Consider the following 12,968-nt stretch of genomic DNA (forward strand, 5'->3'; position numbering starts at 1 on the left):
ATTAAACCATTAATTTACTTATCCATCTAGGTCTGGATTAATGAAACATAATCCAGATGGTATGTAAATAGACTGCCTTTTTGGGGAGGAAGAACCTGCCAGTATGACAGAGTATTAAATATCAGGGAAGCTTCTCCTCATGGCCAGACACTATATGTAGCACCTAATTGCTATACACTATACAGAATTCAATTAGCAGACCAATATCAAACTATGTACTTACTTTTCTGTAACTGATCCCTCCTTGTTGGATTTGGGGCTATCACAACATATGCACTCGCACTAGAGAGAGAAAGAGGGGGAGGAAGAACATTATTACATACCTAACAACCTTATGTAAGTTACCTTAAAACTCACTATATATGTTACTTGTATGGTTTAAAACAGGGACATTATGGCTTAGCAGTAAAGATGCTGACTTTGGCTATCGCAAGGTCAGCAGTTCGAGACCCAGGCACTGCATGACCGAGTGAGCTCCCGTCACTAGTCCCAGCTTCTGCCAACCTAGCAGTTCGAAAGGATGTAAAAGTGCAAGTAGATAAATAGGTACCACTCCAGTGGGAAGGTAACAGCATTCTGTGCAGTCATGCTGGCCACATTATCACAGTTTTCATGATGCTGACTCATTCATTGGCTTAGTAACGCAGATGGGCACCACCTACAGTCAGACACAACTAGATAAACTTGTCAGTGGGGAAACCCTTTATCTTTAACCTTTATAGTTTAAAACAGAATTTCATTATAAAGATCTACGACTTTATATAGAGGTTTGGATAACAACTCCAGATTAAGGCATGGTCACCAAGATTTTAGGGATGTGGTGTAGAATGATGCAATGTTCTAGATGTTTTATGAATGTAACTGTCATCCTCCTTAGCCAACATAGCCAGTAGTAAGGAATGCTGGGAGCTGCAGTCCTATCATCTCTGGAGGATTGCATGATTCCCACTTCTGCTTTAGGCACTGAATTAATTCTCTTGAAACAATTAGTGAACTGTCATCTCTTGCTTGCCAATTTAATTGGTTCTTATTCCTCGGGCTCAAATGAACAGCTTACCTGTTTAAGTGAAAATTTATGTGCTGATATGGAAAAAACAGACTTGCCAAAAATCTATAGAATTCTAGGCTTCTAAAATGAATCTGGAGCAGTACTCTTGTTACTCTGCATGTCACGTATGTTAGCCAAATGTATATAAAGGTTAAAAATATGACAGGTTGGTTTTGACAAAACCTATGGTATGTATACAGTTTAATAAAGCTTTTTTGTAATGAAATATTTGTATTTTTAAACCCAGTGTATAAATAAATGAATCTGTCATGTAACTTTCCTGGAAAAAAAAAGAAAGAAAGATATTGAAATGATGGACAACCAGTTTGATAAGACTTGCAGACTTGAAGAGAAGAAACTGGCCTAGCCTTTTCTGTTTCAAGCTGGTTACCAGAAAAATTCCTTCTATGAGTTGGCAAACATGAGCAGGGCAGGTGGTAACAGGGAGACCTAGAGATCTGTCATTTGTAGGATCATCATAAATTGTTGACTTGAAGGCTATTAATAGCAACCACAACCTTTACCACAAGCATATCTCATTTTAGGTCAGGAGTTGTTGCTAGACTATAACTCTTTATCATCACAAAGCTATGGAATCCATGCTGGCTGGAGTTGCCAAGAGGCTGCTTTTTTATTGTGATATGGGCTCCATCCTCTCACCAGCCAAAATCTGGGCTTTCTCCTTGGCTTTACTCAGATACCTGACTGTTTTATTTAAAGATTTGACAGCTGTATAGCAATACATAATTGTGCCATATAGTTATAACATTCAGTATTAGGAGCCAAGTGATAATTTTAGCTTATTCTTCCTTCACTTAAACTCACCTCTAGTAGTTTGGACTGACAGAACTGAATATGGATGTTCCATCTCCAACAACCTTACCTACCGGTAGGTTGTTGTCTGTCTTCAAGTTATTTCCAACTTATGGCAATCCTAAAACGAATTTAACATGGGGTTTTCTGAAGCGGAGAGTGTGCAACTTGCCCATGGTCACCTCGTGGGTTTCCATGAGTGAACAGGGATTTGAAGCCTGCTCACCAGAGTCACAGGAAGGTCCCATGAATAAAAAGCCATGGGATAATTCCTCTTTATTCATGAAATAATGACGCGATTATTGCAGCATCATATGACATCATCTGATCATCTTTGCATAATTGCGTGATAGTGATAGGAGCATACCACTATGCTCCCATCACTTTTGCCCATGTGAACATCTCCATAGTCCACCACTAAAATCTCTATGCCACGCTGGCTTTATATCTGTAGTTGTAACTCCTGACAAGTCTCCAAAATGGCAACAGAAATGTCATACCACAAGGAGAGGAAAAGAAGTGGTTAAAGTACCAGTACAAACACTTCTGTTGTAGGAAATAATGCACTTTTATTTCCCAGAACAAAACTTACAGCTGGATGATAATAATCTGTCTCCTGCTACCTACTTCCAGCAGCAGAGCTCCCTCGCAGAATGGGTAAATTCTCATTATATTTTCATGGCAGCAAAGTTAAAGATAAAGACTTGTGTAGTTTTGGGTAATAGAAAAAGATAGGTTCTAGTTTTCTTAGATACTAGAAAGCTATGGCATTCACAAGAATTGTCAGCACACTGGGTAAATGCCATAAATCTTATTTTATTATGCATACAGAGGATCCTAGACATAGTTCAGTCCACAGAACTTTATTTAACACAACAGCCTTTTTGCAAAATTTACCAAAACAAGGAGCAAATACATTTAACCCTTTGTAGAACATCCTTTTAGTCACAATGACAGAGCTGGGCTGTAGCAGTATCTTCTATTGTAAATACTGTTACAATTTTTTTCACTGTAAAAGATGGCACATCTGCAATTTTAAGAGGCAGGCTTAAAGTTCTTTATAGTGTTTATATTATCTTAACTGGATTTCCAGAAAATACTTACAGTATCAATATTTAAAGGGAAATGCAAAGCAATGGTACGTACAGTGATGGCAGCGTGGAAACCACTGGGTGACAAGTCACACTCTCTCAGCCTCAGAGGGGAGCAAAGGCAACCTCCCCCCAAACAAATCTTGTGAAGAAAACCCTGTGATAGGTTCACTTTAGGATCACCATAAATCAGAAATGACTTGAAGGCATGCAACAACAGCAATCAAAATGATCCATGAATAGGCACACAGAAAGAAGACATTTATAAGACCAGTAAAGGTAAAAGAGCTAGAAAAGCACGAGACTGATGTTCTATTTTGGTGTTACTTCTTGTTTGCATCATGTGAATACCAGTACATCAAGTTCGACTCTGAATGCAACTATGTGCTACAGTTATTAAAGCACGTTATATATAAAAGCATGAAAGACAGTTTAACCAAGTTTACCTATGCTTATAGTTATCTGCTGCACTGTACATTTCTTTTCTCTTCCTACCTCTTTTCAGTATGATTTAGTTGCATCACTGAAACATTTCTAGATTCATTATGTACTATTTCATTAAAACAGATCTGTCTGATCTCATAGTTCATCAACAAGGAGTGATTGTGCGACAGTCCCTAAAGTCTTTATTATGGGCACAGTCAACCTTGGGATCTAAGATGTTGTACAAGTCCTCAACCTACTTTCAAGTGAGATCTCTGAAGGCAAGCCCTTAACTCCAACAGGAGTAATGAGTCCCTCCATCAGCATCTGCTCAGCAGGAAGAAAGAAAATGGGTGGCCTCACCTACTTTTGACTCTGGCCCTGCCATGCAGCCCTCAACATTTCAACAGAGGCAGTATGGGTCTCAACAGGGGAAAAAAAGTTTCATTTCTCTGACAGAGAGTTGTTTTCAATGATTAACAATCTCATTCCAGATCACAGTACATGGTGTGGCGACCCCTCCCTAACCTTCAATATGGAAAGGTATAGAATATATTACTCAGTTCCTGTAACCAGTCCTTAGCTTCTACCCACATTAATTCTCATGGACTAATAAGACATTTAGGCCCAGTCCTTCTCTTCCCCCCTTCCAGAAGTCACAAATTGTGCTAGAATGAGATTGTCTCATTACTTTTGTTTCTTTTCATTGTTAGAGAAGTAAAAAAAAAAAAATGACAAGACCATTTTCAGTCGAAGGATGCATTTAAGTATACTTCATGTTTATGGATTGTTGAGCTACAGGGAACAGTATTCATTTTCAGAGCAGTTATAAAGCAAGAGTGCTATTGTGTTAAATACGTGTTGTTCCCTAATTCACTTAAAGGGATAGTTTTGTGGCTGCTACAGTAAGAAATGTTAAAATACTTATGGTCAGGACTCACCCAGGCCTTGAGATTTCAGGCCAAAATCTGAGACTTCGGTTGCTTCCGCACTGCAGAAATAATCCAGTTAGACACAGCTTTAAGTGCTGTGACTCAGTGCTATGGAATTCTGCAAATTGTAGTTTCCTCAGATATTTTGGCTTCTCTGCCAGAGCCCTCTGGTGCAACAACAAACTACAATTCCCAGAATTCCTGGCATTGAGCCAAGGAAGTTAAAGGGTTACAATGATTGTCTCTTTTAATATGGGGAAATACATCATTAGCAGAGCTTGGAAAAATTGCATAGCCTGCAATAGACATCTCTACAAACTACAAGCTCCAGAATTCCATAGCATTAAACCATGGCAGTTAAGGTGGAGTCCAAACCAGATTATTTCTGCAGTACAGATGCAGCCTGCAGTTACTGAAGTTGAAACCATCAGAAAAACAGTGAGTTATTATCCAGAGGCCTATTGAGCATTTGAGTAATACTTAAAAGCTCCAGATGCTGCCTGATCTTGGAAGCTAAACAGGGTCAGCCCTGGTTAGCACTTGGATGGTAGACCGCCAAGGAATCCCAGGTTTTGTAGGCTGTATTTCAGAGGAAAGAACTGGCAAAAACACCTCTTGAGTATTCCTCGCCTAGGAAAACCCTTTGCAATCCCTGCTTAACCTTTCCTGAGCCTTCCACCTGTTCCTCTTCTCAACTAACCTCCCATTTCTGCTCCACAGTGAGAACTTCAGGATCAGAATTCAAAACGACCATAAGAAAGAATTGGGCTAGAACTAACAAAACGTGATGTTTTAAATAATATTTTTAAAGTGCTTTTATCTTTTTTAATTGTATTCTATTCCCCCCCACCAAAAACAACAACAAGTAATCAGTTTTAATATTGCAACAGCTGAATTCTATTTGACCGGTCCTTTTTTGTATGCTTTTAATTATACCGTGTTTTTAAAATTGTAAGCCCCTTTGACTCCCAGTGTTGGGGAAAAAGTGGGATATAAGTAAAGAGAAGACTATTTGAGAGACCATATCTCCCCATATGAACCTGCCAGTCCTAAGATCTTCAGGAGAAGGCTTTCTCTCACTCCTGCCACCATCACAGTCTGGCTTGGTGAGGATATGAGAGAGCCTTTTTGGTGGCTGCTCCCAACTCCTACAATGCACTTCCATGAGAGGCTAAGCTGGCCTCCTTCTCGCTTTCCTTTCAAAGACATTTTTATTCAGGAAGGCTTTTAATACACAATTATGGAGTGTCTTTTATATGGGGTGCTTGTTATATGGGGTATGCATTGTAACTTTTAATGTATGTAATTCTATACTGCTCCTACTTCGATGTTTTAAAAATGCTGACTCCAAATTCTTTTTAAAAACTTCTAAATTGTGAGCAGCCTTGGGTCCCTTTCTGAGAGAAAGGCGGCATAACAGTGACGTAAATTAAATACATAACAACAACATCATGGGAGTTTCACGTGAAGGATTTCTAGAGTTCATCCCATGAGTATCCCGGAAAAAAATGTATCATTAGGCGAAACGAGTTCACATGACGTTGCACAAAACCGGCCATTAAAGTGGTCACAAAGAAGCTTTAACAAGCATTTCCGATATCACTATTTGCACCACTGCATGTGATAATCATTCGTGCAATTCCTCGCCATTTTCGCTTTATTTGCGGGATTGTTTGAAATGTGCTTTAGTCTCTCTTTAATGCTGAAATTGGCCCCAGTGTGATAAAGTCCATGGAGTCTATAGCGCCCCAGTGTTGGTGCCATATTACAAAGGAATTACCCTGTCCGCAATGGAGAAATAATCCATTTTGACACCACTTTAACTGCCCTGGCTCCAGGCTATGGCAATTGGGGGGTGCCAGTTTGTTGGGAAGTGTTCCCAGGCATTGCGTGACTATTATTTGTTACTTGATGTTTTTAATTGGTTGCGTGCTTTACTTTATTGTACCCTTTTCTATATTATGTATTACTTATATGTATTATGCTATTATTTCTTAGATTGTACACAGTGGGCAGGTTTACTTTATTTTATTGTTTGTATGTACAGCGCTGCGTAAATCTACAGCGCTATATAAATAAAGCATAATAATAATAATAATAATAATAATGGGGCACCAGAACACTCTAACAGAGAAGGCTAAAGATCTCACAAAACTACACATAACTCACAAAACTACACCTAGCTTGCAAAACTACAAATCCCAATATTGCATAGCACTGAGCTTTGGTTAAAAGTGATGTCAAGCCGGATTATTTCTGCCTCCTGGACCCCACAGCCAACTCCAACTCCCAGAATCCCATAGCCTTGAGTCAGGAAGAGTTAAAGCGGTGCCAAACCGGATGATGTCTCCAGTGTGGATGCAGCCTTATTATTATTATCATCCAGAGACCTATTGCTTGTTATCCAGAGACCAGGGTCCAGTCTGGTGCCCCAGCAAATGACCATGCCCAAAACTCCAGTCTGCTGGAGCCAGGGCAGTTAAAGCGGTGCCAAACCGGTTCATTTCTGCAGTGTGGATGCCTCTGACTGGCAAAAGCTCCCTGGAAATGTGACTTACGGCTGCTCCCCAGGCGGGGCTTGGTCCCTGGTGTCCTCCTGGTTCCAAACCCTGGGCTCCTCCTGGGACTCTTCGCCTGGGCAGGGGCAATCCCTGGCCCCAGAGCCCCGGGGTCCCCAGGGGGAGGCAGCCCCTTCCCTGCTGCTGCTGGTGGTTCTGCTTCTAGCCCAGCTCATGGCTCCTGCCTTGGTCTCCACTCAGCAAGAATGAACTAGGGGTCTGGCAACTTTGTTCCCTCTCTTTCCTTTTGGAAACGAAACTGCAACTGGACAGCTTTGGCTTGGAGTTAGTTTCAGTTCTTTGGCGGGAAGCTGGGCCTTTCCCCACACTTTATTATTACTGGCCCCACCTGCCTCAGTTCTGCTCCTGGAAGCCATTTATTTGCTCTCCATTAAAGGAGCAGGAGACATGTGAAACCACTCTAGTAATAATAATACTATTATTATTATATTTTATTATTACTTTATTATACAACCACCAAAAACAAGACATAAAATATATAGCTTAGCATAACAACTACAAAACAATGACCACAACATAACAATATGCTCAAGTTCACTCACTTCCAAGACCCAATATGACCCAGTTACCTAGTTTACCTGCGTTCCTCCAAAATGTCATTGATAAACCTCTTGGCACACAAAATGATGTGTTCTTAGATTTAATACACAATATCAGGATTTAATGTTACCAAAAAATGATCAAAGCAAAACCAACCTTCTTTTAATTAATAACCACATTTATTTTTATCCCACTTCTCCAGGCAGATCGAAGCAGATAACAATAAAAACGTTATAAAACCGTAGTAACTTTGGCTGCATCCACACAGTGGACACAATCCGCTTTGACACCACTTTAATTGCCATGGCTCAATAGTATTGAATTCTGGAAAAGTGTAGTTTGTTGGGGCACCAGAGCTCTCTAACAGAGAAGGTTGAACATCTCATGAAACTACGGGAAGTTACAGACTGCCCAAATAAAGCTGCTTGGGGTCTCTTTGGAGGTATGCTGTTTAAATGATGCATGGGTCCTAAGAGTCCGGAGGTCGCGCCAAAGCCACACTCCATTCCTAAGCACTGGAGGGCAGCTTTGGTGCAGCTTCCGGATTCTTAGGATGCATGCATCATTTAAACAGCATACTTCCAAAGGGAACTGAAGCAGATTTATTTTGGCAGTCTGTAACAGGCCGCAAATCCCAAACTTCCATACTACAGTACTGAGCCAGGGTGGTTAAAAGCAATGTCAAACCAGGTTGTTTCTGTCAGTGTGGATGCAGCTCCAAGTTACTGAGGCTGACATTGAAACCATCAGCCAAACTGATTTGTTATCCAGAGACCTACTGTTTATTATGAAGAGACCAGGTCCCAACAAACTACACTTTCCAGTAACCCATACATTGAGCCATGAGAACTGAAGCAGTGCTATAGAATCATAGAGCTGGAAGAGACCCCCCTGCCACCCAGGAACTCAGAATCAAAGTGTCAAACTGGATTGTGCCCACAGTGCAGATGTGGCCTCTTGTTAAGTCTTAAAGATAACACAAAGCTGTGGAGTTTTGGGGTGCATAGACTGTCTCTCCTGAAAGAGAAGACCTTACTCGCTTTGAGTTACCTGCATATGGGATCACTCTGGCCTAGGGCTGATAGGTTCAACCATAAGGCCAGAACTTGGGGATCTTAGGGTTCAAATCCTCCCTCACCAGTGTGACCCTGGAAAAGTTTCTCAGCCTCAGGGGGAAACAATTGCAAACCCTTCCAAAATAAAGCTTGCTAAGAAACCCTTCTGATAGGATAGCTGCAACTTGGAGTCAATTTGAAGACACAGAAGAACAGTAGGGTTGGCAACTTCTCTTGTTTCCTTTTCCTTTTTTAATCTCTTTTCTTTCTTACTTTTTGCTCAGATGCCTGATGTTTTTAGTAATCATTAACAGGTGGAAGGAGTTCAAGTGGGGATTTTCCTGACAAGCAGGCAGTGAAATGGGCTCAGTTTTATTTCTGCAGCCTGTGCAGCTCTTAAGAAGACTGCTCTTCTTCCATTTCCTAGCACATCTACATTCCTATTCAAGAACCTTCCAAGTACATACTCTTCAGCTGTCCTGATCTGACAGTGACAGTACCAATTACCCCTTTATCATTCCACTTTTTCAGCTGCTTTTAAAAGGTCCCAGTTTCTCTCTCCTCTTCTTACTTGTCCCTTTTGTTCTCAGCTTATTTCAGTTGCTGAAAATTGAATTGTGCATTGCTTTCAGGAACCTAATGGTCAGAAAACCATTTTTAAAATGTACAAAATAAATGTTTCTTTCACATGGAGCTGCTCAAAGAATGTAGCTAGGGCTGGAATGGTCCATAGCTGGTATTGGCTGTGACAGCATCCTTTACTTTTATTTAGAAAGCAACTAGGCATTAGCCACTATTGAGTCCCTATGTTGGGACAAAGGTGGGATATATAAGAAAATAATAATAATAATAATAATAATAATAATAATAATAATAATACATGTATTGTACATGCTCATTTTTAAATGTTTGACTTCATAAAAATTTTGTGACAAAACAGAAGCATGGTAGAAAAAAATGAATTGTGTGCTTAACATATGACCATTAAAAGGATGGAGGGCATGTAGGGTCTAAAATTACCTAGCTGCTAGTTTGGCAGCATGAGCTTTCATAAACCTCAGTCTACTTCCTCAGATGCAAAACTGTTGATGCTAACAAGAGGAAAAACACTAATCTGTACTCCTTGGAGGAAGGCTGGAGCTAAAATGGTAATAAATAAATAAAATGTTGAAATAGCAATGCTGAAAGTCATGCAAAACAACAACAACATATTTTCTTCTTCCAGGGGAATACATCTTAGTTCTTTCCATTTCAAGTTAACCTTGCCAAAATTTGGTCCACAATATGAATATTTTATCTTGTTATGCTTGGCATATTACAAACTGGGTATTGTTTCCACTGAAACTTCTTCTGGAGCTTGTACTATTAAATATGATTCTTCACATGCAGTCAGTTTTCAGGCTGAGGAGGTTGCCTTGTAGGTGCGTGAACAAAATCGACATACTTTAAAAAAGTGAAAGAAAATGACCACTGAACTACCTGTACTGTATATGCTTTTTGGGGTTTTCTTTTGCAATTTCTACGTGAAAGAGGTGACATTTGCACATTTTGGCCTGTCATATACACTGATTTTTTTATACATGGATTCAAACATCTACAATTTGAAAATGTTCAAAAAAAGTATAAATGTCAAATATAAAACCTTGATTTTTCATTTTTTTATAAGGGACACTATTTTGCTATGTCATTATATTTAATGGGACTTGAGCATCCACGGATTTTGTTATCCACGGGGGATCTTGGAATCAAACCCCAGTGTATAACAAGGGTCCACTGTAGAAGTATATATCTTGTTTTGGGGGTGAAATGAATGTAATTAATAATAATAACTTTATTACGGCCATTTGGCCAGCACATGAATGTAATTATACATTTAAGCCATTGGTAAGAAGCAGGGCAGTTAACTTATAGCATTTCTGTATGTGTTTTAATGTAGTTTAGTGTTTAGCTTAATAGCTTTCTAGATGCGTAATATGTGTCTTATGTCCTATGTTTTGTTTGTTTATGTGTATTTTATTATATAGTCAGTAGAAATTTTAAAGGAAAAAAAAAGAAATATCTTCATTTTGGTGGGACATGAATTTAGCTCCTTATTCTATTAACTGTTTTCTTTTATGATTGTCTCCTCTATTTGGTGTGTTGTGTGCCTTGAAGTTGTTTCCAACTTACGGCAACCCGAATGAGGTTTCCTTGGCAAGATTTGTTCAGAGGAGGTTTGCCATTGCCATTGTTTTCTCCTAAGGCTGGGAGCATGTGACTTGCCCATGGTCAGCCAGTGAGTTTCATGGCCGAACTGGGGTTCGAACCCTGGTCTCCAGAGCTGTAGTCCAACACTAAAACTACTATACCACACTGGCTCTAGTGAATCATTCCTCCCTCCAAAAATATTTTACTTGTCCAACCTTGTTGTTGGCCTCTTGTTCCTGAGATGTGTTTCAATCTCCCAGATGCACTATATAATATGACCAGGTGCTATGGATGTGTGCAGGACAAATGAAACTAATTCAGTATTTATCATGGGAAATATGATAGCGCACACATATTATGACATTGGTAAGCTTTCAGGGTTCCTAAACCCAGGTTGGAAAAGAATTCCCCAAAAGAGCTCATCTTCTTCTTCTCTATATAAAATGTAAATGTTCGTTTGTTCAACATCTTAAATCTCCTAAAGGTCTTTACCGATTGCTTTGAAATGTTGACACAATGTTCCATTCAAATACACTGATGTTTTTTAATATACATATACCTACTATTATAAAGATGTCACACCTGTGATAGGTACAAATGTTTTTTTAAAAAACAGTGCTATCTGTCAGACATAACAGCAACACACACCATACTAAATATTCTATTGGCATTTGCAATCACCATCAACAAAGCTCAGAATTGTGTGGTTTAGATCTAAACACGGATTGCTTCTCACATGGACAATCGTATGTTGCCTGTTCTAGAGTCGGCAAACCAGACAATCTCTATATCTACACAATGGAACAACAAAAAATATTGTATGCCCAAAAGCCTTGTGAAATTAAATATTTCAGAAACGCGCGCTTTCTCTTTTCTTTCTTTTTCATTTAACCAGACTGAGCCACAGCAACGCGTGGCCGGGTACAGCTAGTAAATACAGTAACACTAAGGAGAGCTGATGAGGAGGGGAGCTTGCCTACTGTACACAGAGGGATTCCTAAGTCTTTAAGAGGGACCAGGGACTCACGTTTTCTTTGATGCATTGCGATTTGCATGAGAAGTTAACACTCCCTTAACTTTGTGGCCTTTTTTCTTCCCTTTATGATCTTTTCTTGCCTCTAGGTTCAATGGTGCCAGAAAAACCTGAGGCATTTTAGCAGATATTGGTTATACTCAAACAACAAGACCTGTTAATTCAAATTTCTGACATGTTTGGTGGACATCATGGAGTTTGCTTCCTTGCCTTCCAACTGCCTGAATTTTAAAATAATATTTGCCTGAATTCCCAGAAGTGAACATTCTGTTTGGAAGGTTCAAGAAGATTGGCTGCTCCTAGTACTATTGGGCCTGAACAGACAGGCCAAAATAAAGCTGCTTTGGGTCACTTTGGAGGTATGCTGTTTAAATGATGCATGCGTCCTAAGAGTCCAGAAGCCACACCAAAGACATGCTCCAGTCCTAAGGACTAGAGTGCAGCTTTGGCACAGCTTCTGGCCTCTTAAGATGCGTGTGTCATTTAAACAGCATACCTCCAAAATGACCCAAAGCAACTTTATTTTGGCCTGTCTGTTCGGGCCCATTAACTATTATAATACTACCTAGTAATTGCTCTTCTCTTCTCCCATAAACTACTAACAGAATAGTGTCATCCCTGCTATTATTTAGAGGTATTGTTCTTGTTTCATGGATGCATCTCTCACCACAATCCAAGTAATGGACACAAGAAAGCTTTTGTGAGTGAGACAAAAGTCCAATTGTCTCAGCATCTAAGCTATCTTTTTCTTAAGCATTGTAAAAATATATTATTTAATTTAAAAAACCCCACTTATGAACATCTATTAACACAAATCTAACTTATTAATGACTCAGTTTCTGTCCTTGGACGAAGGGAGCATCTGTCCAGGAAAACATGCTGAAAATTGACGGATGCATTCACATTGGAGAAATAACATGGTTTGGCACCACTTTAACTGCCCTGGCTCAAGACTATGGAATTCTGGGAGATGGAGTTTGTTGTGGGCCCAGGGCAGAGCCTTGAGACAGGGCATTTAATGCGATGCCAAACCGGGTTATTTCTCCAGTGTGGATGCAGCCGAAGATGGATATTGTTGGATATCTGTGTCAAGACTGGTCTGAGTGTATTAGAAGCAAGAACCGCATGGGTTATTTTTAATGCCTTTTCAAATGTTTATGTCCATGTTTATTTGTTAGATTTGTTAACACAAATATTTCAAAAGAAAAAGAAGCTGGAGGAGCGTCTTTTCTAAACAGTTCCCCCGAAACACACTGCAGAAACAATC

At 39.7% G+C, this 12,968-nt stretch overlaps 1 protein-coding gene across 2 annotated transcripts in view; it reads right to left on the reverse strand.

Annotated features, from left to right (window-relative positions):
- EPSTI1 (epithelial stromal interaction 1) overlaps positions 1–11,918 on the reverse strand; it is a 43,402-nt gene extending 31,484 nt beyond the window's left edge. Inside the window, exons 1-2 of one of the 2 annotated variants that reach the window (XM_042458876.1) lie at positions 11,696–11,918; positions 224–282 (exon numbers count right to left, since the gene is read on the reverse strand). In XM_042458876.1, the coding sequence (XP_042314810.1) occupies positions 224–282; positions 11,696–11,820 (184 nt within the window). In that variant the 5' untranslated portion in view covers positions 11,821–11,918. Of the gene's footprint in view, positions 1–223; positions 283–6,865; positions 7,121–11,695 lie in introns of those variants that run through there. The other variant, XM_042458875.1, reaches the window with a different exon arrangement.
- Positions 11,919–12,968: the final 1,050 nt, after the last annotated feature.

The sequence above is a fragment of the Sceloporus undulatus genome, chromosome 3 (assembly GCF_019175285.1).
Source record: "Sceloporus undulatus isolate JIND9_A2432 ecotype Alabama chromosome 3, SceUnd_v1.1, whole genome shotgun sequence".
In the NCBI taxonomy this organism is placed as follows: Eukaryota; Metazoa; Chordata; class Lepidosauria; order Squamata; family Phrynosomatidae; genus Sceloporus; species Sceloporus undulatus.